Here is a 24169-nt window from a genome sequence, read left to right as displayed (position 1 = left end):
CGGAAATTTAACTCCTGAAGAGCTGCCGTACATGAGAACTTTATTCTTGTATATTACAATAACAGGCTTTCCTTTTCAGAATTAAAGTGAAGAGACTCTGGCTTCCTCGCCATTGTTTCCCTCATGTATAAAGTGCAATCACTCTGTAACAAACTGTAGCTTGACAGTAAATAACTTTGTAGTCACCGCCATTAGTTGCCATAGTACGAGCTATAGCGCTATAATATTATACCAGAAGGAAACTTGAGAAGTTGATAAGATTTGGGCATCAAATAATGTTTTTGAGGTCTTGAATCAGGGTTGATTGCAGGAAGTACTGCATGAAGAACATTCTCATAATATGCTGCTTTTGTCAGAAAACCCTGGATAATATATAACATCAAGGATTAAAAATGTCAGAATATAATGTCAGGGAATTGCTATTCGCAATTTGTATGTAGAAAGCCTGTACATGGGGCGCCTGAAGCTCTGTAATATGGAAATGTGACTATTCTGTGTGCTTGTGTGCTACCATATGGTGCTGATTTCCGAGTATATTATGGAAATATGTTCCCTGAGAAGCAATATTTCTAGGGAAAGATATACCTGTAATTCAGTTTTGATCAGAAGTTTCAGCTAGGTGAAATAGCCGAGCATATGCCACTCTACCTTCACTAGGATTTCGATACAGGGCTAGGGTAGCAAACTAAGCATTAGGCTCCCCATGCACATTACAGTAAAGTAGGCCAAACCTGGCAGTAACAACAGGTTCGCCTGACAGTGAAGTATATATGGGAGCCCTGGACAATGGATTGTCTGGGGAGTTAAGGACGTATACCTGTGTCCATATCCGATCCTTTTGTTTTGTCTGAGATAACCCGCTATACATGTCTGGCAGAAGTTCTCTCATAGAGAACACGGGCCGAGCGAGTCCCCCTGTTAATGGGAGTGACAGCTGAGATGGCTGCCAGCCCAACAATAGGTTAAACAGTCGTTCAGTCAACAGCCATCGAATATGTATGGGGAAGCTTGGAGGCTTTAGACAAGCTTTGACTTCTCATTCAGTGGAACACGGTACGATCTCTGTTAGACTCACACTCTATAAGATTAGAATATATAGACTTGTATTGGTGCCATATTAGAACCCGGGCAGAGGTAGTATGGAGCCATAATGTGGTCACGCATGCAAGCCCTTATAGTCACAATCTGAAGGAAATTTCTGTCTGAAAGGACCAAATTTCATTTACTGTCTCGCACCAGTGCTGCATTTCTGCTAGTTGCAGAACCCCCACTGCTACACTAATCATATTGGAGAGTTCATAAAAAAAGTATCGAAACTCTAAATTAAATCCTGGATGCATTCCATGTGTGTCTAGACCTCGAGTTACAGCGTTTGCCAATAGTGCCATCTCATATTTCCTTAAACTAAATCCCTACACTTTTTAATATGCTTTATACTAACTTCAGTTGCAGATACTTATTGTGACTCGATATGAGGAATACTGTTTGTGTTTGCAATATTGTTTGCATTTGTCAACCGTACGTGTTCAGATCAGTTGGCTATGTTGGCATTATTAATATTGGTTGTCTGGATGTGGCTGGTTGCCATATTTAATCATACATCTATCAAAATCCATAATCTGGACTGGAGTTTTTGGTAATCTCGCTGGATAGTACGTAGGACAATTTGGTATACACATAAGAAGCTGTGGGGAAAAGTGGAGGGGATGGCAAGAATTAATCTCCCTTAAGCACTAGAGTGACTGGACATAATTGCTAACTCTGCCACTACTATTCAACACCACTGTCTCTTTCTCCATTGGCCACATTAGACACGGCAACACAATTCTCCAAAAATTATCTTTACTAAAACTTGTACAAGCAACTTTGATAACCAAGGACTATGGCTGAAAAAACAAAGCCTATCTGCACAAACTTATAACTCAAGACATGAGGAATAAGCAAGAAATCTGGTGCTTGAGATCACCAAGTACATAGACTAACTGTATTAACACAGTTTGCTTGTGGATTACTCTTGATGCAAAATTTAAAGAGGTTGTTCGGACTCACGGTACAAGTCTGAAGTCACTGTATGTGACTGTAGACTTGTGAATCCTCACATCACATGCACTACGAGGATTCTCCGATGCCAGCAGCGGGTGGTCATCTGACTGCAAGTATGCGATTTGCCACATTCCATCTAGACTGTTTCCGGCATCGCTCAATACCCTTGCATTGAGCAAGGCCGCACTCATCTAGTCGTCACGTGACTACAGTGCACACTATGTGATGATTCACAAGTCTGCAGTCACATAAAGTGACTGCAGACTTGTAGCTTAAGACCGGACAACCCTTTTAAAGAAAATCAGTCATGTAAAAAATGGTATCTGTTCTGCAGGCAGGATGTTATAGAGCAGGAGGAACTTATCAGATTGATACATGTTTATGGAAAAAGTTTCTTCAGTATGACTTGTATTTTATTCATTGATATCCTTATAATAATAATAATTTTTATTTTTATATAGCGCTAACATATTCCGCAGCGCTTTACATTTTGCACACATTATCATCACTGTCCCCAATGGGGCTCACAATCTAAGTTCCCTATCAGTATGTCTTTGGAATGTGGGAGGAAACTGGAAAACCCGGAGGAAACCCACGCAAACACGGAGAGAACATACAAACTCTTTGCAGATGTTGTCCTTGGTGGGGTTTGAACCCAAGACTCCAGCGCGGCAAGGCTGCTGTGCTAACCACTGCGCCACCGTGCCGCCCCATCCTTGGTGTTTGTATGCATACGAGTCAAAGCTGCTAAGCATTCCCACAAACTGGGTGGATAGCAGTGTGAGCAGCCTCTTAGCTTACTATAGTAGGCTACAGTACTTAAAGGGAACTTGTCACATTAAATACAGTCTGATTTGTGGACAGCATGGTATAAAGAAGTAGACGTATTCCCTGTATGACTGTGCAAGTAGAGATAGCTGTCAGTCACTGAGTAGGACTGCCCACTGGACTCAAACAGGGACTTTATCTAAACAAGTACAAGGTATACTAAATCTTTGTCCATAAACCAGTATATAATTCTGCTCAGTTTCTCCTTCACTATGCCATGCTGTCCACAGATCAGACTGCATGTACAACGTGACATGTTACTTTTAAATACTGTAGTAAGCTAACAAGAGGCTGCTCACACTGCTATCAACCCAGTTTTGGGGAATGTGCAGTGGCTTCTATGACCAAAAAATAACCTATATTATACAATTTAGGTCAATTTAGGTCACAGCAGCTCTTCAGCATTCAGAAAGACTTCCAATCCTTAGTGTCGCTGGTATCTCCATATTAGATCTGAATATCCACTTGGAGCCCACTTTCCGGCAGGCGATGGGAGATATCTTTATGCCGTTATGATTGGCTGATGTGTGGTGGCCCAGCGTAACTATCAGGTTGCCATAGTGATAGCGCGACACTTCCGGGCAGGTAGGTATTGGTTCCGGCTTCCTATTTAAACCCGCACCATAAGTTTCTAGCCATGCCCCCTGACGAAAGCTCTGCCGAAACGCGCGTCGGGGTGACGTGGACTGTGCTGACGGCTCTTCCATCCATTACTTAGGTGGTCTCCTGTTCATTTATTTAGGTATGTGAAAGCTCTAAATATTTGCTTTATTTTTGTTTATAGCTTTGTATCTGAGGTAAATACTATATAGCTTCCGTATTATCACCGGTGGTCCCTCATGACTTTATGAGCTATCTTTATATTCTCGTTAATTTACTTATACTATTCAGGAGTACCTTACCTGTGTTATTCTGTGGGTGGTTATAACTGTGATATTAGTCTCTTATTATATAATTATTGTATTCTTTGCCGCTGGCCTCTCCATGTCCCGCGTTTCTATTTAGATTGCACATATTCCCCGTGGGAGTACCCACTGTTTTGCCTGTTATATATATTTATAATAAAGTTTTTTCTATTTTTACTATACTCTTGGCCTGTTTGATCGTTTTCTCTTTGTGTTTTTGGTCTATAAATTTTTGCGATTTGGCCTATTATTTGTCCAGTTTTTTCTGCAGCTATTATAATGAACTATCATATTTTCATACCAGGGTCCTATTGGTTTATTATTATTTTTGAAATGCTGCTAAAGTGTACATTGGGATATTTCCTTCACTCATTAGATTGTAGAGGTCTACCATCTTATCTGTATGGGGTGTTGCGACTCCTCCGATGGCAGATGGTTACGGAAGGATTGACATTCTACATGGCAGATCCATTGCTTGAGTGTGACATTAGACTCATCTGGCAGTGTCTTATATGCCATCGTCACTAAAAACACAAGTGTCCTTAACCAACCCGAGTGTGCATGTCTATGGGGAAAATAATTTTGCTTGTGTCACCATTTTCCAAGACCTGTAATGCTTTCAATTTTTAGCATATGGGGCTATGTGAGTGCTTATTTTTTTCCACCCTGATGTGCTGTTTTTTTGCAGATACCATTTTTGGGTAGATATGATGTTTTGATTGCCTCTTATTACATTGTTGCAGTAGCCAAAAAAAACCTTATTCTAAAGTATAGATTTTTTTTCTTGTTATGCCATATGCCGATTGGATTTATTTAGTTTATATTTTGATAGATCAGACTTTTACGAACACAGCAGTACCAATGTGTATTTGTGTAATGGTTTTATTTGTAATGGGGCAAAAGGGGGGTGATTTAAATTTTTGTAGTTTAACATTTTTTCATATTTTTAAAAATATTTCTTTTCTCATTTAACTGCATTTGTTAATCCCCTTAGGGGACTTGAACCTGTGATCGTTTGATCGCTTGTACTATACATAGTGAAAAATCACAATCTCCTATGAACAACAGCTAAATGCTGGCTTTCATATGAGGACCATTATGACACGCATGGAGATCTTTATCAGACCTCTGGCTATCATGGCAAATCTGATGGAGCATATTAAATGCCGATGTCATAGACTGAGAGCGGAGTTTAACATGTAAACAGCCATGGGCGGCGCTCCTCTCCACCCGTGGATGTTAGGGGCAGATTATGGCTGAATTATTCATCATCAGTTGGGAAAGGTGCGGACTCAGCATGTGTTCCCGCATCAAAGTCAGGGACGTAATATATGATGGAAATGAATGTCATATGATGTGGAGGGGTTAAATGCTCCATTTCATCAGCTTATAAAAATAAGTTACAAGAAGTGCAGGTGATGCTACTTTCTAAGCAATCACGGAACAATGCATTTGAAGGTCTCATAGCTTTTCAGTCTGTATTTGGATATGTGCACACACTTTTGTTTAGGAGATTTTAAAGCGGAAATTCTCTAAATCCTTCTCAAAAACCTGGAGGTTCTGCTCAGTTTTTGCTTTGAAAATTGCTCAAAAACTCTGTGTGCACCCTGTAAAAGTATTGCCGGACTTGACTCTGAAAGAGCTACATGCTGCTAGATTTCCCTCACATTCTGCTTCCCTTATGTGTTATGATCTGGTGGCCTTGGAGCAGCATGAGACGTACTCTGGAGAAGGTGGTCCCTGTACTGACCGCAAACCCTGAACCTAGCAGCGCAACTAGAAGTAGCCGTGGGGGGTACCTAACACTCCCTAGACCCCTCGGCACAGCCAAAGATCTAACTACCCCTAAAGACAGAAACAGGAAACCTATCTTGCCTCAGAGAAAATCCCCAAAGGATAGATAGCCCCCCACAAATATTGACTGTGAGAGGAGAGGGAAATAACATACGCAGATATGAAATCAGATTTTAGCATAGGAGGCCATACTAGCTAAATAGAAAGAATAGAACAGAGTACTATGCGGTCAGTATAAAAACACTAGAAAATATCCACCACAGAATATACGAATCACCACATCTGACTAAAGACATGGGGGGGGGTATATCTGCATCTCCAGAGACAAAGCAAGGCTGCAAAAAATCCTTCACAGACAGAGCTGGACAAGACAAAAACATGAAAATGCACAGAACTATATAAGGTCCACTGCAGGTGGACAGCAAAAACAAAGCCAGGACTTATCTTTGTAGAAAAACAAAGCAAACTGGAGAGACCAGCAGGGAAGTGAATCCTTCAAGAACAATGGACAACTGGCACTGACTAAAGGATCCAGCAAAGCTATATATCCCAGTCAGTTTTGCAATTAGTAGATACACCTGTCCACTCCTGCAGTCCAGGCACAACTGCATTACCCTCTACAACCACCGGAGGGAGCCCAAAAGCTGAATTCACAACACTTATGGTACTGTGATTGTTCATAATACAGTAATCTGTCAATGATAACCTGCCACAAAGTATCCATATAAATACGTCTTGTACATTATACTGCGTATATTAAAAAGTGCAATATGAGGACAGTGGTACGGTACCTGTTGTGATAGGCAATTCAGTATCACAATGGACATAGCGGTCAGAGCACATACAGTGATCTGACAATAACCCAAAATAATAGAACGAGCTCTGAGACGTGGGAACTCTGCAGACCGCAATCCCTAATCCTCTCCAAACAACACTAGAGGCAGCCGTGGATTGCGCCTAACTCTGCCTATGCAACTCGGCACAGCCTGAGAAACTAACTAGCCTGAAGATAGAAAATAAGCCTACCTTGCCTCAGAGAAATACCCCAAAGGAAAAGGCAGCCCCCCACATATAATGACTGTGAGTTAAGATGAAAAGACAAACATAGGGATGAAATAGATTCAGCAAAGTGAGGCCCGACTTTCTTAACAGAGCGAGGATAGGAAAGATAACTTTGCGGTCTACACAAAACCCTAAAGAAAACCACGCAAAGGGGGCAAAAAGACCCTCCGTACCGAACTAACGGCACGGAGGTACACCCTTTGCGTCCCAGAGCTTCCAGCAAAACAATTAGACAAGCTGGACAGAAAAAATAGCAAACAAATAGCAAAGAAGAACTTAGCTATGCAGAGCAGCAGGCCACAGGAATGATCCAGGGAAAATCAAGTCCAACACTGGAACATTGACAGGAAGCATGGATCAAAGCATTAGGTGGAGTTAAGTAGAGAAGCACCTAACGACCTCACCAGATCACCTGAGGGAGGAAACTCAGAAGCAGCAGTACCACTTTCCTCCACAAATGGAAGCTCCCAAAGAGAATCAGCCGAAGTACCACTTGTGACCACAGGAGGGAGCTCTGCCACAGAATTCACAACAGTACCCCCCCTTGAGGAGGGGTCACCGAACCCTCACCAGAGCCCCCAGGCCGACCAGGATGAGCCACATGAAAGGCACGAACAAGATCGGGAGCATGGACATCAGAGGCAAAAACCCAGGAATTATCTTCCTGAGCATAACCCTTCCATTTAACCAGATACTGGAGTTTCCGTCTTGAAACACGAGAATCCAAAATCTTCTCCACAATATACTCCAATTCCCCCTCCACCAAAACCGCGGCAGGAGGGTCAACAGATGGAACCATAGGTGCCACGTATCTCCGCAACAATGACCTATGGAATACGTTATGTATGGAAAAAGAATCTGGGAGGGTCAGACGAAAAGACACAGGATTAAGAACCTCAGAAATCCTATACGGACCAATGAAACGAGGTTTAAACTTAGGAGAGGAAACCTTCATAGGAATATGACGAGAAGATAACCAAACCAGATCCCCAACACGAAGTCGGGGACCCACACGGCGTCTGCGATTAGCGAAACGTTGAGCCTTCTCCTGGGACAAGGTCAAATTGTCCACTACATGAGTCCAAATCTGCTGCAACCTGTCCACCACAGTATCCACATCAGGACAGTCCGAAGACTCAACCTGTCCTGAAGAGAAACGAGGATGGAACCCAGAATTGCAGAAAAATGGCGAAACCAAGGTAGCCGAGCTGGCCCGATTATTAAGGGCGAACTCAGCCAAAGGCAAAAAGGACACCCAGTCATCCTGATCGGCAAAAACAAAGCATCTCAGATAGGTTTCCAAGGTCTGATTGGTTCGTTCGGTCTGGCCATTAGTCTGAGGATGGAAAGCCGAGAAAAAAGACAAGTCAATGCCCATCCTACCACAAAAGGCTCGCCAAAACCTCGAAACAAACTGGGAACCTCTGTCAGAAACAATATTCTCTGGAATGCCATGCAAACGAACCACATGCTGGAAGAACAATGGCACCAAATCAGAGGAGGAAGGCAATTTAGACAAGGGTACCAGATGGACCATCTTAGAAAAGCGATCACAGACCACCCAAATGACTGACATCTTTTGAGAAACGGGAAGATCTGAAATAAAATCCATAGAGATATGTGTCCAAGGCCTCTTCGGGACCGGCAAGGGCAAAAGCAACCCACTGGCACGAGAACAGCAGGGCTTAGCCCGAGCACAAATCCCACAGGACTGCACAAAAGTACGCACATCCCGCGACAGAGATGGCCACCAAAAGGATCTAGCCACTAACTCTCTGGTACCAAAGATTCCAGGATGACCAGCCAACACCGAACAATGAACCTCAGAGATAACTTTATTCGTCCACCTATCCGGGACAAACAGTTTCTCCGCTGGACAACGATCAGGTTTATTAGCCTGAAATTTTTGCAGCACCCGTCGCAAATCAGGGGAGATGGCAGACACAATTACTCCTTCCTTGAGGATACCCGCCGGCTCAGATAAACCTGGAGAGTCGGGCACAAAACTCCTAGACAGAGCATCCGCCTTCACATTTTTAGAGCCCGGAAGGTACGAAATCACAAAGTCAAAACGGGCAAAAAACAGCGACCAACGAGCATGTCTAGGATTCAAACGCTTAGCAGACTCGAGATAAGTCAAGTTCTTATGATCAGTCAATACCACCACGCGATGCTTAGCGCCTTCAAGCCAATGACGCCACTCCTCAAATGCCCACTTCATGGCCAGCAACTCTCGGTTGCCCACATCATAATTTCGCTCAGCAGGCGAAAACTTCCTGGAAAAAAAAGTGCATGGTTTCATCACTGAGCAATCAGAACCTCTCTGCGACAAAACAGCCCCTGCTCCAATCTCAGAAGCATCAACCTCGACCTGGAACGGAAGAGAAACATCTGGTTGACACAACACAGGGGCAGAAGAAAAACGACGCTTCAACTCTTGAAAAGCTTCCACAGCAGCAGAAGACCAATTGACCAAATCAGCACCCTTCTTGGTCAAATCGGTCAATGGTTTGGCAATACTAGAAAAATTGCAGATGAAGCGACGATAAAAATTAGCAAAGCCCAGGAACTTTTGCAGACTTTTCAGAGATGTCGGCTGAGTCCAATCATGGATGGCTTGGACCTTCACAGGATCCATCTCGATAGTAGAAGGGGAAAAGATGAACCCCCAAAATGAAACCTTCTGCACACCAAAGAGACACTTTGATCCCTTCACAAAAAAAGAATTAGCACGCAGGACCTGAAAAACCATTCTGACCTGCTTCACATGAGACTCCCAATCATCCGAGAAGATCAAAATGTCATCCAAGTACACAATCAGGAATTTATCCAGGTACTCTCGGAAGATGTCATGCATAAAGGACTGAAACACTGATGGAGCATTGGCAAGTCCGAATGGCATCACTAGATACTCAAAATGACCCTCGGGCGTATTAAATGCAGTTTTCCATTCATCGCCTCGCCTGATTCGCACCAGATTATACGCACCACGAAGATCTATCTTGGTGAACCAACTAGCCCCCTTAATCCGAGCAAACAAATCAGATAACAATGGCAAGGGGTACTGAAATTTAACAGTGATCTTATTAAGAAGGCGGTAATCTATACAAGGTCTCAGCGAACCATCCTTCTTGGCTACAAAAAAGAACCCTGCTCCTAATGGCGATGATGACGGGCGAATATGCCCCTTCTCCAGGGATTCCTTCACATAACTGCGCATAGCGGTGTGCTCAGGCACGGATAAATTAAACAGTCGACCTTTTGGGAATTTACTACCAGGAATCAAATTGATAGCACAATCACAATCCCTATGCGGAGGTAGGGCATCGGACTTGGGCTCATCAAATACATCCCGGTAATCAGACAAGAACTCTGGAACCTCAGAAGGGGTGGATGACGAAATTGACAGAAATGGAACATCACCATGTACCCCCTGACAACCCCAGCTGGACACCGACATGGATTTCCAATCCAATACTGGATTATGGGCTTGTAGCCATGGCAACCCCAACACGACCACATCATGCAGATTATGCAACACCAGAAAGCGAATAACCTCCTGATGTGCAGGAGCCATGCACATGGTCAGCTGGGTCCAGTATTGAGGCTTATTCTTGGCCAAAGGCGTAGCATCAATTCCTCTCAATGGAATAGGACACTGCAAGGGCTCCAAGAAAAACCCACAACGCTTAGCATATTCCAAGTCCATCAAATTCAGGGCAGCGCCTGAATCCACAAACGCCATGACAGAATACGATGACAAAGAGCAGATCAAGGTAACGGACAGAAGAAATTTTGACTGTACTGTACCAATGGTGGCAGACCTAGCGAACCGCTTAGTGCGCTTAGGACAATCAGAGATAGCATGAGTGGAATCACCACAGTAGAAACACAGCCCATTCAGACGTCTGTGTTCTTGCCGTTCAACTCTGGTCATAGTCCTATCGCACTGCATAGGTTCAGGTTTAATCTCAGGTAATACCGCCAAATGGTGCACAGTTTTACGCTCACGCAAGCGTCGACTGATCTGAATGGCCAAAGACATAGACTCATTCAAACCAGCAGGCATAGGAAACCCCACCATGACATCCTTAAGGGCTTCAGAGAGACCCTTTCTGAATATAGCTGCCAGCGCAGATTCATTCCATTGAGTGAGCACGGACCACTTTCTAAATTTCTGGCAATATACCTCTATCTCATCCTGAGCCTGACAAAGAGCCAGCAAATTCTTTTCTGCCTGATCCACTGAATTAGGCTCATCGTACAGCAATCCAAGCGCCAGGAAAAACGCATCGATATTACTTAATGCAGGATCTCCTGACGCAAGAGAAAATGCCCAGTCCTGAGGGTCGCCACGCAAAAAAAGAAATGACAATCCTAACCTGTTGAACTGGGTCACCAGAGGAGCGAGGTTTCAAAGCCAGAAATAGTTTACAATTATTTTTGAAACTCAGAAATTTAGTTCTATCTCCAAAAAACAAATCTGGAATAGGAATTCTCGGTTCTAACAAAGAATTCTGAACCACAAAATCTTGAATATTTTGAACTCTTGCCGTGAGCTGATCCACACATGAAGACAGACCTTTAATGTCCATTGCTACACCTGTGTCCTGAACCACCCAAATGTCTAGGGGAAAAAAAAGGCAAAACACAGTGCAAAGAAAAAAAAATGGTCTCAGAACTTCTTTTTTCCCTCTATTGAGAATCATTAGCACTTGGGGCTTCCTGTACTGTTGTGATAGGCAATTCACTATCACAATGGACATAGCGGTCAGAGCACATACAGTGATCTGACAATAACCCAAAATAATAGAACGAGCTCTGAGACGTGGGAACTCTGCAGACCGCAATCCCTAATCCTCTCCAAACAACACTAGAGGCAGCCGTGGATTGCGCCTAACTCTGCCTATGCAACTCGGCACAGCCTGAGAAACTAACTAGCCTGAAGATAGAAAATAAGCCTACCTTGCCTCAGAGAAATACCCCAAAGGAAAAGGCAGCCCCCCACATATAATGACTGTGAGTTAAGATGAAAAGACAAACGTAGGGATGAAATAGATTCAGCAAAGGGAGGCCCGACTTTCTTAACAGAGCGAGCATAGGAAAGATAACTTTGCGGTCTACACAAAACCCTAAAGAAAACCACGCAAAGGGGGCAAAAAGACCCTCCGTACCGAACTAATGGCACGGAGGTACACCCTTTGCGTCCCAGAGCTTCCAGCAAAACAATTAGACAAGCTGGACAGAAAAAATAGCAAACAAATAGCAAAGAAGAACTTAGCTATGCAGAGCAGCAGGCCACAGGAATGATCCAGGGAAAAACAAGTCCAACACTGGAACATTGACAGGAAGCATGGATCAAAGCATTAGGTGGAGTTAAGTAGAGAAGCACCTAACGACCTCACCAGATCACCTGAGGGAGGAAACTCAGAAGCAGCAGTACCACTTTCCTCCACAAATGGAAGCTCCCAAAGAGAATCAGCCGAAGTACCACTTGTGACCACAGGAGGGAGCTCTGCCACAGAATTCACAACAGGTACCCATTAGAGAAATGGAGTACACCCCAAAACGTACAAGTATGAGAGGTAAGAGGTTGATTGCCACCCTAAGCTACAGGTCTAGCTCATGTTATGTGCTTGAGTACCAGGTACTTCTGTCTGATCTCCTGGAATATAAGAACAAAAAGAGACAACAGAAAATGTTAGGATTTTTTTTGTACTTTTTAAATCTGTTGTGCCAATTTTAGACCCCACAACATGCCTAAATGATTTACCATGCTGCATACAAATGTAAAACATTATACGGTTTCCAAGGCACTGATATGTAAAAAAAAAAATTAGTAATCACATACAAATCTTACAAATGATGAACTGACATCTGTGCCGGGTCAGACTGCCTTTAGTATTTGTTCAGTGCAAAAGACTTGTAAAATTACCAAAGATATGCTGCAATAAGACAACGTTCTTCCAAGGTCATGGTGCCCTCAGCTGAGAGGATACATTAAAGACCTCGGTAGGACACATCGTACAAATGCCACATAAAGTACAAACTTTTAGATTTTAAAATATATAGTGAAGAATATACGTAAAATAAGTGTCCCAACATGATAAGAACCTGAAGAAACTTTTACTATTTACTGGTTTGAAAAGTCCACACATTTCATAACCTGTCCGGAACGCCATCCTATAATTTCTTTATAGTGTACAGTATCTAACTTAGTTCTTCGTGAATGCTTGACTCCTGTAATTACTGCAGGAACATTCTACACTGATGGCAGATAAGGAAGAAGATTGGCCTCGCTGAAGCACAAAGAACAAGGTCGTCTTTTATGCTGTTCCATGCATTATCTCATAATGCACGTTCTTTATTGCAAATCCAAAATGTCCAATGAAACATATCGGTTAACGAGCTAAAGATTAAGATGACCACTGGATATAACAATAGCCAGCAATGTTCACATCGTCCTTGTTCATTTTTACTTAGCCTTCTTGGGGAAGCTAAAACACGACTCCGCAACCTTTTTTTCTTTATTTTACCACTGGAGTGGTGCTTCTAATTGTGAAGAGCAGAACAAAAATGATTACCTCAATGAACAAAAAAAAAAAAAAAAAGAATTTGTGATAAATATTGACCTGTCCATTCAAGGACATTTTAGCTATAGTATGAAATCCTGTTTTTCTTGTCTGTGGAATTGCCTTTGTACTGTTTGTTGTGAAACTGCCGCCCACGAAACTGTTTTCTTTTCTTTTCTTTCTTTCCTGTTTTGTCTCTTTGTTTAAACATGCAAAACTTGTATTACCACTAAACCTACTGAAACAGCTATATAAAGAAGGGATAGCACATTGAAGGCAGGCGTGCTTCAGAGACTTCCCAGTGATACACTATACAAGACGTGTCTTGTGTATTATTTCTGGTGATTCACCACTTCCAAAGGCTGCTCTGACTGAGTGTGATCCCGACATTTCCTGGCGCCTGAACAGGGACCCGAGGTCTGTGTATTCCTTCAAGAACACCGGCAGAATACGAACGAAAAGAGAATCTGGGATAATGGACGGCAGATGAACAAAAACCTGGCCAGGTAAGAGATACTGTTAGATCTCTTATATCTGCCCTGCACTGTCCGTAAGATTTTCTGTGTCGTGTTCTTTAGCGGGTAGTTCTAGTAGAGGAGGATACCTATAGCTCGGGTTCTTGAACTATTTAGGAATTGATCACCTCACGGAGTACGGCATTGAATGAGAGTGAATGTGAATAGAAGGTGTGTGGAAGTTGGGAATAGCCCTATAAGCCGCCCAGGGGGTTGAAACAGAAGAAGTGACTGTCCCACTGGGCAACGTGGTTGCGTCCTTTCGGGGAGACCTCCGCGCCTATGTTCAATCTCTGATCCTGTCTTTGACAAAAACCTGGTGACGGATAAATGTATGATAGTATGAGCCCAGGACAGATAAATTAGCCTGGGACAAGAATACGTTGTATGTGATAGTATAAGCCCAGGACAGATAAATTAGCCTGGGACAAGATACGTTGTATGTTCTTTTTCTGTCTGGTTGCATTTGTGTTGTTTGCTATAGGTGTAGGAATCAGGATTTTCTTACATCAACACAGTTTAAACATCCTAGCTCCTTAGGAAGAAGGTAACGAGGTATTCTCATACCCAAACGCCACCTAGGGCAAGAAAAAGACATCCTAGCTCCTTAGGAAGAAGGTAACGAGGTATTCTCATACCCAAACGCCACCTAGGGCAAGAAAGCTCAGGATAAGAAAATGGGGAATAAGCAAACAAAGTCGGAACCAGAAGAATTAGATATCTATACTATCATAAAGGAGAGAAGTGGTGAAGATGCCACTAAGGGGCTGAAAAAGATTTTTAGTAAGTTTGGAGTTACTAGGGCAGAAGCTTTTAGTAGAAAACTATGGGAAGGAATTCAGGAAAGGAAAAAAGGCATAATCAGAGACAAGAAATGGATAGATCAGATCCAAGCATTGATTGATGTCTCTAGGGTAGCAGAAAATGAGGGATGGACATATAATCAACAGAGTAAAAAGTGGTGTATTAGACCCACAGGCTGTGGAGAAAAACAAAATGTGGAATCTAAAAATACCCCACCCCCATACCTTAACCCACATGCCCCATCTTTTCTCCAAACACCACCTCAAAGTTTAGCCGGACCAGGAGGATGGGTATGTCCGCACTGTGGACAACAAAATCCAGACTGGAGAAATGATTGCCTAGCCTGTGGTACACCTAGACATGGCGCTGTACTTGCCCCTGTTAGGGTAGTACCAAGACCCTTTAGGGAACCTGGTGCTGACGGAGTAATGGGAACTAGATATCACCAAACTCGACAATATTTCCCTTGGTCCCCTGCTGAAGGCATGTCTCTCTTGCATAACGCACCAGATCCCACCCAGTGTCCAGTTAGATTTGCACAATATATACAGCAAATTATGCAGACTCACGCTGGAGTTTGGGCAGATGGAGAAGAATTATGTAGAATGAAAATGACTCCTGGACTCTTCCAGGAGCTATTAGCAAATCTACAGGTACATAGGCCCCAAGCAGGAGATGGTGCCTTACAAACGATAGAATCAGGTACACAATTTGTAGATCACTTAATGGTTTTCATGAGGGAGAGACAGAGGCAGAGAGGAACAACGGGAGTGGTGGCTCAGAAATCTGGACAATCAGTAGACGAATATTATCTAAGTGTAGAAAATAATTTCAGAGATGAAGGCATGGATCTAACCGCTCCAGGAATGATGAAGTTAGTTACAAAAACCTTTATAGATGGATTGTCTCCAAAAGTGAAGGAAAAGCTTAAGGCCGCAACCCCTGATTGGAGAACCTTGGAAGACCCACACCTGGCTAGACAGAAAGCTGTAGGGATAGAAATGGACTTAAGAGAAAATTCTAAGCCAGTAAGAATTGCACAGGCTAATACTGGCTCTGCTAATCAAAAGTTTACTTGTCATTACTGTAAGAAGCCAGGACATTTCCAAAGGGAATGTAGGAAGAGAAAAGCAGATATAGATTCAGGAACCTTTGTACCCAAAAATAGGATAAATAACCCAGTGCCTGATCAAACAGACAGCTCAGAATGACTGAAAGTTATGCAGGTCTCTCTTCCTTCTAGAAGACCAATAATACAAGTTGAAGTTGAGGGTAAAAATGTACCTTTTCTGATAGATACGGGAGCAACATCCTCCATTTTAAATCAGGACTTTTTACCATATCCTGACAATATATCCTCAAAGGTTACATATGCAGAAGGGTATGATGGTAAAATTCAGGCGTTGCCCTTTACAAAACCTTTAAATGTGAGCTTTGGCCCTAAAACTTTTGTATCCAAATTTTTATTTGCTAAAGGTGCACCTACCTGCTTGTTGGGTACTGATGTCTTAAGTAAAATGCATGCAAACATCCATTTTAGAGAAGATGGCACAGTTATGCTGACCATCCCTGAAGATGCAGAAACTCTGGAACCATATGTTAGAATACAGGCAATGGAGGATTTTCCCGAAATTTACACTCAACAAGAAAAAATTGACTTGTCTCGGGTTCCTGACAGCCTATGGGCAAAAGGAGACACTGATGTAGGATTTTTATCAGTAGCTCCTATACTGTTAGAAACTGCCCCGGGAACCATATTACCTCAGCTTAGGCAATACCCCATCAGCGCCCAGCAAGAACAGGCGATTTCTCAACAAATTCAGGATTATGTGTTACAAGGTGTTTTGGTAGAAATCAGGTCACCCACCAATACACCCTTATATCCTGTTAAAAAGAAAGTGTCCTCCAAAGAAACTATGGTGAAATATCGCATGGTGCACGACTTACGGGAAATCAATAAGGTTTTGGCACCGGTCACCCCTGTGGTACCGAATCCTCATACCTTACTGTCTCAAATTCCCAGCACTGCTGCATATTTTACGGTAATTGACTTATCAAACGCATTTTTTTCTGTGCCACTACATAAGAACTGTTGGCATTTGTTTGCCTTTACATTCAAGGGTAAACAATTAGCATGGACAAGATTGCCACAAGGTATGGTACACTCACCAACTTTGTACTCTGAAGCAATGCAGACCGTGCTAAAAAATTTCATCAAATTTCATCCCAGAACCAGGAGTAGTCATTCTACAGTATGTAGATGACTTACTTATTTGTTGCCCTGATGAACAGACGGCAGTTACCTCAACTGTTAATTTCTTAATTTTCCTAGCGCAAGAAGGCTGTAAAGTAAATAGACAGAAACTCCAGGCTTGTCAACAAACAGTCGTGTTTTTAGGTCACTGCATATCACAGGGCATCAGACACCTCACACCTCAACGTACGGAAGCCATACGTAACATGCTTGAACCCAGGAATCACAAACAGCTGCGTGCTTTCCTAGGTATTGTTTCACACTGTAGACAGTGGATCATACATGCAAGTCAACTCATGCAGCCTTTATATGACTGTATTGCCAACACACCATATTCACTCAGTGAAGAGGCTAAACAGTCATTTTCCTCTTTGAAAACAGCACTGGTATCAGCTCCGGCTTTGGGACTCCCAGACTACACTAAACCTTTTCAATTGATGGCAGCTGAGATATCCTCACATGCTACAGGGGTGCTCACACAAAAACATGGAAACAAACAGAGACCTGTGGCATACATATCAGCTCATCTGGACCCTGTAGCTAGAGCCGCACCTTCTTGTGTAAGAGTAGTAGCCGCAATTTCACTGTTATTAGATAAAGCTTCTGAGATTGTTCTTGATCACCCACTTCTAGTTCAGACCACTCATGATGTACATGGCATTCTTAACCACGTCCAACCTAAACATATTTCAATGGCCAGACACCTCCGTCTCCAATGTTCCCTACTACTGCCGCCCAACATTTCCTTTGCCAGGATTCAGACTCTTAATCTCGCGTCTTTGCTCCCTTTAGAGTCTGAGGGGGGTACCATACCTGAGGAAACTGCACTCTCCAACTCCTTTGAAACTGCACTCTCCAACTCCTTTGACCCATCAAAGTCAATGCATGATTGTGTACAATTAATGGAACAAGAGACTCAGGGCTTATGTAATGTACGTAACAAGCCACTCTGTAATGCTACATTTGAACTTTTCATAGATGGCAGTAGATATGCAGATATGAATGGACAATTTCATACAGGTTATGCGGTAGTAACTCAGCATGAAGTGCTGAAAGCAGAACCTCTCCCTGCTAATCAGTCTGCACAAGAAGCAGAACTTACGGCATTAGTTGAAGCTCTAAAAATAGCCAAAGATCAGACAGCAAACATATACACTGATTCTAGATATGCACATGGCATTATTTTCGATTTTGGCGTAATATGGAGAGCCAGAGGTTATATGACTGCTTCAGGCCAACCTGTTAAACATGCCTCCCTCATTAGACAGATTCTGGAGGCAGCACAAGAAACTAAAGAAATAGCGGTGATAAAGGTAGCTGCACATGTGAGACTCGACACCGAGGAAGCCAGGGGTAACGATAAAGCCGATAAGGCAGCAAAACAGGCAGCACGTAAACCCTTACATCATGCCCACACACTAGATAGCTCTGAAGATGATGAGGAAAGATTGAAGGAAGCTCAGAAACAGGTAGACGACGAAGAACGAGGGCAGTGGCAGAAAAAAGGGGCAGAAGATCAGCAAGGATTATGGAAAAAAGGAACTTTGTTGTGTTTACCCAGAGCCTGGTACCCCGCAGTGGCAAGTGACCTCCACCTACCCACGCATGTGTCGGCAAATGGTATGACGCTCAAGGTAAAAGAAAGGTGGTTGGCTCCAGGCTTTGGTAATTTTGCTCGGAACATGTGTGCTGCATGCGCTATATGCCTGGCACACAATCCAGGTCAGGCCATTAAAACCCCAACCAAGCATCATGTAAGACCACTGTATCCCTTTCAAAGACTCCAGATCGACTACATCCAACTTCCTAGGTACAATGGATACGAATATGTGCTTGTGTGTGTGGACATGTTCTCAGGGTGGCCAGAGGCTTATCCAGTTCGTAAAGCCTCAGCAAAAACTACTGCCATTAAAATAGCACATGAACTGATACCCCGTTACGGCATGCCTGAGGTGATCGAGTCAGATAGAGGTACCCATTTTACTGGGGAAATATTCCAGAATGTTATGAAAATGTTGGGAGTAGAAAACCAGTTTCACACTCCATATTATCCACAGAGTTCAGGTAAAGTGGAAAGATTAAATGGGACAATAAAATTAAAAATCCAGAAGGCCATGGCAGAAACAGGAAAGCCTTGGACCGAGTGTCTACCACTTGCCCTGTATTCCATCCGAAACACCCCAAGGGGGAAGGCTAAGCTGTCACCACATGAGATTCTTTTTGGTAGAGCAGCAAATTTGGGTTGTTATTTTCCACAACATCTGATGTTGAATACTGAGACTTTAACTGCTTATGTACAAGAATTACAAAAACGTTTAACTAAAGTGCATTCGCAAGTTTTTGCTTCCCTTCCAGATCCAGAAAATCTCGAAGGAGGCCACAAGTTGGAACCTGGTGATCAAGTCTACGTGAAAAGACACACCAGAAAGACTCTGGAACCGAGATTTGACGGACCTTTCCAAGTCCTGTTAACAACTCCAACAGCAGTCAAGCTTGAAGGAAAGGCATCATGGATACATGCAAGCCATTGCAAAAAAGCAGTATAAGACTCATGATATTGATGTTAATAATGTTAACCTCAACGGAGGCATGGGAAAGACTGAATTCTCTAGCCCCTTTGAACAATAGATTCGTACAACATCATAGAAAATTAGTGCATGACTTGTTAAATAATACGCAACCCCTGGCAGATTGTTGGATCTGTACCCATTCACCAGTATCAGCCACAAGTATGCCTTTTCTAGCAGTTCCCGTGTCAGCTGAAGAAATATTCGCTTGGCCTAATTGTTCAGACAACCCGGCCAACAACCAACCTGGCAATACTAGACTATGGAATACTTCAATCGCCATACCAATTGTGGGATGGGTAGAATTTCCTTGGTGGCAGGGCAATCTTACAGGAAAAATAGACAACTTACAATATTTAGCATTCAAGGGAGGAAAATGGGTACCTAGGAATAAGACTGGATTAACTGATTTAGGACAGGTCCCCACTGAAAATCTACAGCTCAGTTTCAGTACAACCACCCCTTCCTCTGATGCGTTCAAACCTACAGTATTGGAAAGATACATACATAATAGAAAATGGGAACATTCTGAGTTGTTCCCCCAAGGTGATGCAGACAGTTGTACAAGTAAGCCGGGGAACCTGGTTTGTAATGAATCCAATGAGTATGTCAACGGAATGCATGTATGTGGGAATCCCGCAGCCGGGTACTGTAGCCCCTTGGGACAAAAACCCTCTTGGTGTATGCTTCAGAATGTATCTAGTTTTGTGGATTTGGCTCACAGATTGGTATTGCAGCACTCAGCTTTGTGGGATCTGCCTGAGGGTACATTTTGGATATGCGGAGAAGGAGCATATAAATGGCTTCCCGTAGGTATAAAGGGTACTTGTACATTAGGACGCCTAACCCCGGCTACTTTCATAATTTCAAATAAACAAGTGAATATGCAAGCCGTGCCCAAGCACACACTGTATAAAAGAGCAGCAGATAACTCACCACGTCCCTCGGGGAGGCCGCATATAGTACAAATGGGAATTCCCAACAAAATTGCTAGTACCATTTTTATTTATCCTATGCTAACACAAATGTGGGATAAATTAGTTAGAGCCACGGATTATCTAGATGATCAGATTTGGGATATATTGGACATATTAAATACTAGTATAGCTGTACAGAATCAGCTTATAATAGTCACTAACCAACATACCCTGGTATTGGATTACCTAACTGCCTCACAAGGGGGTATGTGTCAAATCATCGGACCCACCTGCTGTCATTATATAGACCCGAATAGTACTATGAGTATGAGATTTAAATTAAAAGACGTACAACGACTCAGGGATCAGTATGACAAAGACAATGACCAAAATAAGGATAGCTGGTGGTCAGATACCTTTTCTTTTCTTAACCCGGCCAATTGGTTCAGAGGGATCGGTGGGTGGGTTACCGGGATTATGCAAAGCCTAATACATACAGTTATGGTTATTGTAATTATATATGTATTGTTCAAGGTTGTTCTCAAGGGTATCTCGGTATGCACAAATAAATTTTGTGTAATGGATGCGAGAATATAAAGTTTTTTTTGTAATATCACAAAAAGAATGACTAAAATGATCGACAAGGTTTTGAATGGAATATGTCAAAGGGGGGATTGTGAAGAGCAGAACAAAAATGATTACCTCAATGAACAAAAATAAAAAAAAAAGAATTTGTGATAAATATTGACCTGTCCATTCAAGGACATTTTAGCTATAGTATGAAATCCTGTTTTTCTTGTCTGTGGAATTGCCTTTGTACTGTTTGTTGTGAAACTGCCGCCCACGAAACTGTTTTCTTTTCTTTTCTTTCTTTCCTGTTTTGTCTCTTTGTTTAAACATGCAAAACTTGTATAACCACTAAACCTACTGAAACAGCTATATAAAGAAGGGATAGCACATTGAAGGCAGGCGTGCTTCAGAGACTTCCCAGTGATACACTATACAAGACGTGTCTTGTGTATTATTTCTGGTGATTCACCACTTCCAAAGGCTGCTCTGACTGAGTGTGATCCCGACATAATCTAAGGTCCCTGTCCCTACTCTCATACATACCCACTGCCATCTTCAGCTGTTCCTGATGGTAACCTGTATTTTGTGACCTGCCAGATCGCTTCAGTGTTTCAGCGAGCCAGAGGTCACTTTTCAATGCATTATCTATGAGACCCTGGTTCTTGCATTAAGGGCTTGTGACCTGACTTCCAGCCAGTCAGAAGTTGTGGTCATAATATGGCGCAGTGCATCGGAGCGGTGCCGATAAAAGGTGAAGACGTCGGCAGGTAAATATAAGACTATGGGCAGAGACCTTAGATTAGAAGCACCAATCCAGTACTAAAATAAAAAAAATAAAAAACAGTGGAGTGGTGCTTCAATAGTGGAAGGTTTCTTGTTTCTGAGTACCTGTCCCAAGAAAGGCTTCAGTTGAAGCTGAAATATTGCTTGAAGTAAGACTTATGGCTGAAAAAAAGGAATCTATCAGCGTGCTGATGTCTATAAACTTCTTCCTCGATATAGTCACATACTGTGTATTTGCTATTGACTCATATTGTAAAAATCATACACACTGCTATACACTATGTTCTGATGCCAAATGCCTTCATGAATAGGTTGGCTTATCCAGAATCAAATTATCCACCGATGCCCTATGCGACACAGTCAGAGTACATTATCTATATAGTAGAAAGCAGAAAGACTTTGCTAATACACTTTCCCTTTTCAATACTCTGTCTGCTCGATATTTTAGCCTATTTGCTTGCTCACTTTTAAAAAGTGTAACTGAACAGCTGGGACAAGTTGGTTTTTCTGTTTCTTTACAGGGATTATTGTTATGAATAGGTAATTCAGAACCACAATGGACCTTGAAGTTCAGAGCACACAAGTGACCTGACAAAAACCACAAAACATAGGACGAGCTCTGAGACGTGGAAACTCTGCTGACCGCAATCCCTAAACCTATCAAACCACACTAGAGGTAGCCGTGGATTGCGCCTAACGCTCCCTATGCAACTCGGCACAGCCTGAGAAACTAGCTAGTCCTGAAGATAGAAAAATAAGCCTACCTTGCCTCAGAGAAATTCCCCAAAGGAAAAGGCAGCCCCCCACATATAATGACTGAGTGAAGATGAAAATACAAACACAGAGATGAAATAGATTTAGCAAAGTGAGGCCCGACTTACTGAATAGACCGAGGATAGGAAAGATAGCTTTGCGGTCAACACAAAAACCTACAAACAACCACGCAGAGGGGCAAAAAGACCCTCCGCACCGACTAACGGTACGGAGGTGCTCCCTCTGCGTCTCAGAGCTTCCAGCAAGCAAGCAAAACCAAAAAAAGCAAGCTGGACAGAAAATATAGCAACAAAAGTAACACAAGCTGAACTTAGCTTATGCTGAGCAGACAGGCCACAGGAACGATCCAGGAGGAAGCAAGACCAATACTAGAACATTGACTGGAGGCCAGGATCAAAGCACTAGGTGGAGTTAAATAGAGCAGCACCTAACGACTTAACCTCATCACCTGAGGAAGGAAACTCAGAAGCCGCAGTACTACTCGTGACCACAGGAGGGAGCTTGATCACAGAATTCACAACAGTACCCCCCCTTGAGGAGGGGTCACCGAACCCTCACCAGAGCCCCCAGGCCGACCAGGATGAGCCATATGAAAGGCACGAACAAGATCGGCAGCATGGACATCAGAGGCAAAGACCCAGGAATTATCTTCCTGACCATAACCCTTCCACTTAAGTTAGATACTGGAGTTTCCGTCTCGAAACACGAGAATCCAAAATCTTCTCCACTATATACTCCAACTCCCCCTCCACCAAAACCGGGCAGGAGGATCAACAGATGGAACCACAGGCGCCACGTATCTCGGCAACAATGACCTATGGAATACGTTATGGATGGAAAAAGAATCTGGAAGGGTCAAACGAAAAGACACAGGATTAAGAACCTCAGAAATCCTATACGGACCAATGAAACGAGGCTTAAACTTAGGAGAGGAAACCTTCATAGGAATATAACGAGATGACAACCAAACCAAATCCCCAACACGCAGTCGGGGAGCCACACAGCATCTGCGATTAGCAAAACGTTGAGCCTTCTCCTGGGACAAGGCCAAATTGTCCACTACATGAGTCCAAATCCGCTGCAACCTGTCCACCACAGTACCCACACCAGGACAGTCCGAAGACTCAACCTGCCCTGAAGAGAAATGAGGATGGAACCCAGAATTGCAGAAAAACGGTGAAACCAATGTAACCGAGCTGGCCCGATTATTAAGAGCGAACTCAGCCAACGGCAAAAAGGACACCCAATCATCCTGATCAGCAGAAACAAAACATCTCAGATATGTTTCCAAGGTCTGATTGGTTCGTTCAGTCTGGCCATTTGTCTGAGGATGGAAAGCCGAGGAAAAAGACAAATCAATGCCCATCCTAGCACAAAAGGCTCGCCAAAACCTCGAAACAAACTGGGAACCTCTGTCAGAAACGATGTTCTCTGGAATGCCATGTAAACGAACCACATGCTGGAAGAACAATGGCACCAAATCAGAGGAGGAAGGTAATTTAGACAAGGGTACCAAATGGATCATCTTAGAGAAGCGATCACAAACTACCCAAATGACCGACATTTTTTGAGAGACGGGAGATCCGAAATAAAATCCATAGAGATATGTGTCCAAGGCCTCTTCGGGATCGGCAAGGGCAAAAGCAACCCACTGGCACGAGAACAGCAGGGCTTAGCCCGAGCACAAATCCCACAGGACTGCACAAAAGAACGCACATCCCGCGACAGAGATGGCCACCAAAAGGATCTAGCCACCAAATCTCTGGTACCAAAGATTCCAG

At 43.1% G+C, this 24169-nt stretch overlaps 2 protein-coding genes across 4 annotated transcripts in view; one reads left to right on the top strand and one right to left on the bottom strand.

The window, feature by feature from the left end:
* The window catches only part of LOC138652634 (endogenous retrovirus group PABLB member 1 Env polyprotein-like), a 204247-nt gene extending 183025 nt beyond the window's left edge, over positions 1 to 21222 (top strand). Inside the window, exon 3 of the mRNA XM_069743133.1 lies at positions 19133 to 21222. Coding sequence (XP_069599234.1) covers positions 19287 to 20858 — 1572 coding nt within the window. The 5' untranslated portion in view covers positions 19133 to 19286 and the 3' untranslated portion in view covers positions 20859 to 21222. The remainder of the gene's footprint in view (positions 1 to 19132) is intronic.
* RBPMS (RNA binding protein, mRNA processing factor) overlaps positions 1 to 24169 on the bottom strand; it is a 321546-nt gene that overhangs the window by 200020 nt on the left and 97357 nt on the right. The gene's annotated exons all lie outside the window — the stretch shown is intronic.

Source organism: Ranitomeya imitator, chromosome 1 (genome assembly GCF_032444005.1).
Source record: "Ranitomeya imitator isolate aRanImi1 chromosome 1, aRanImi1.pri, whole genome shotgun sequence".
Classification (NCBI taxonomy): Eukaryota; Metazoa; Chordata; class Amphibia; order Anura; family Dendrobatidae; genus Ranitomeya; species Ranitomeya imitator.
The sequence above is the reverse complement of the archived record's forward strand: the minus strand, read 5'-3'. Positions and strand labels throughout refer to the sequence as shown.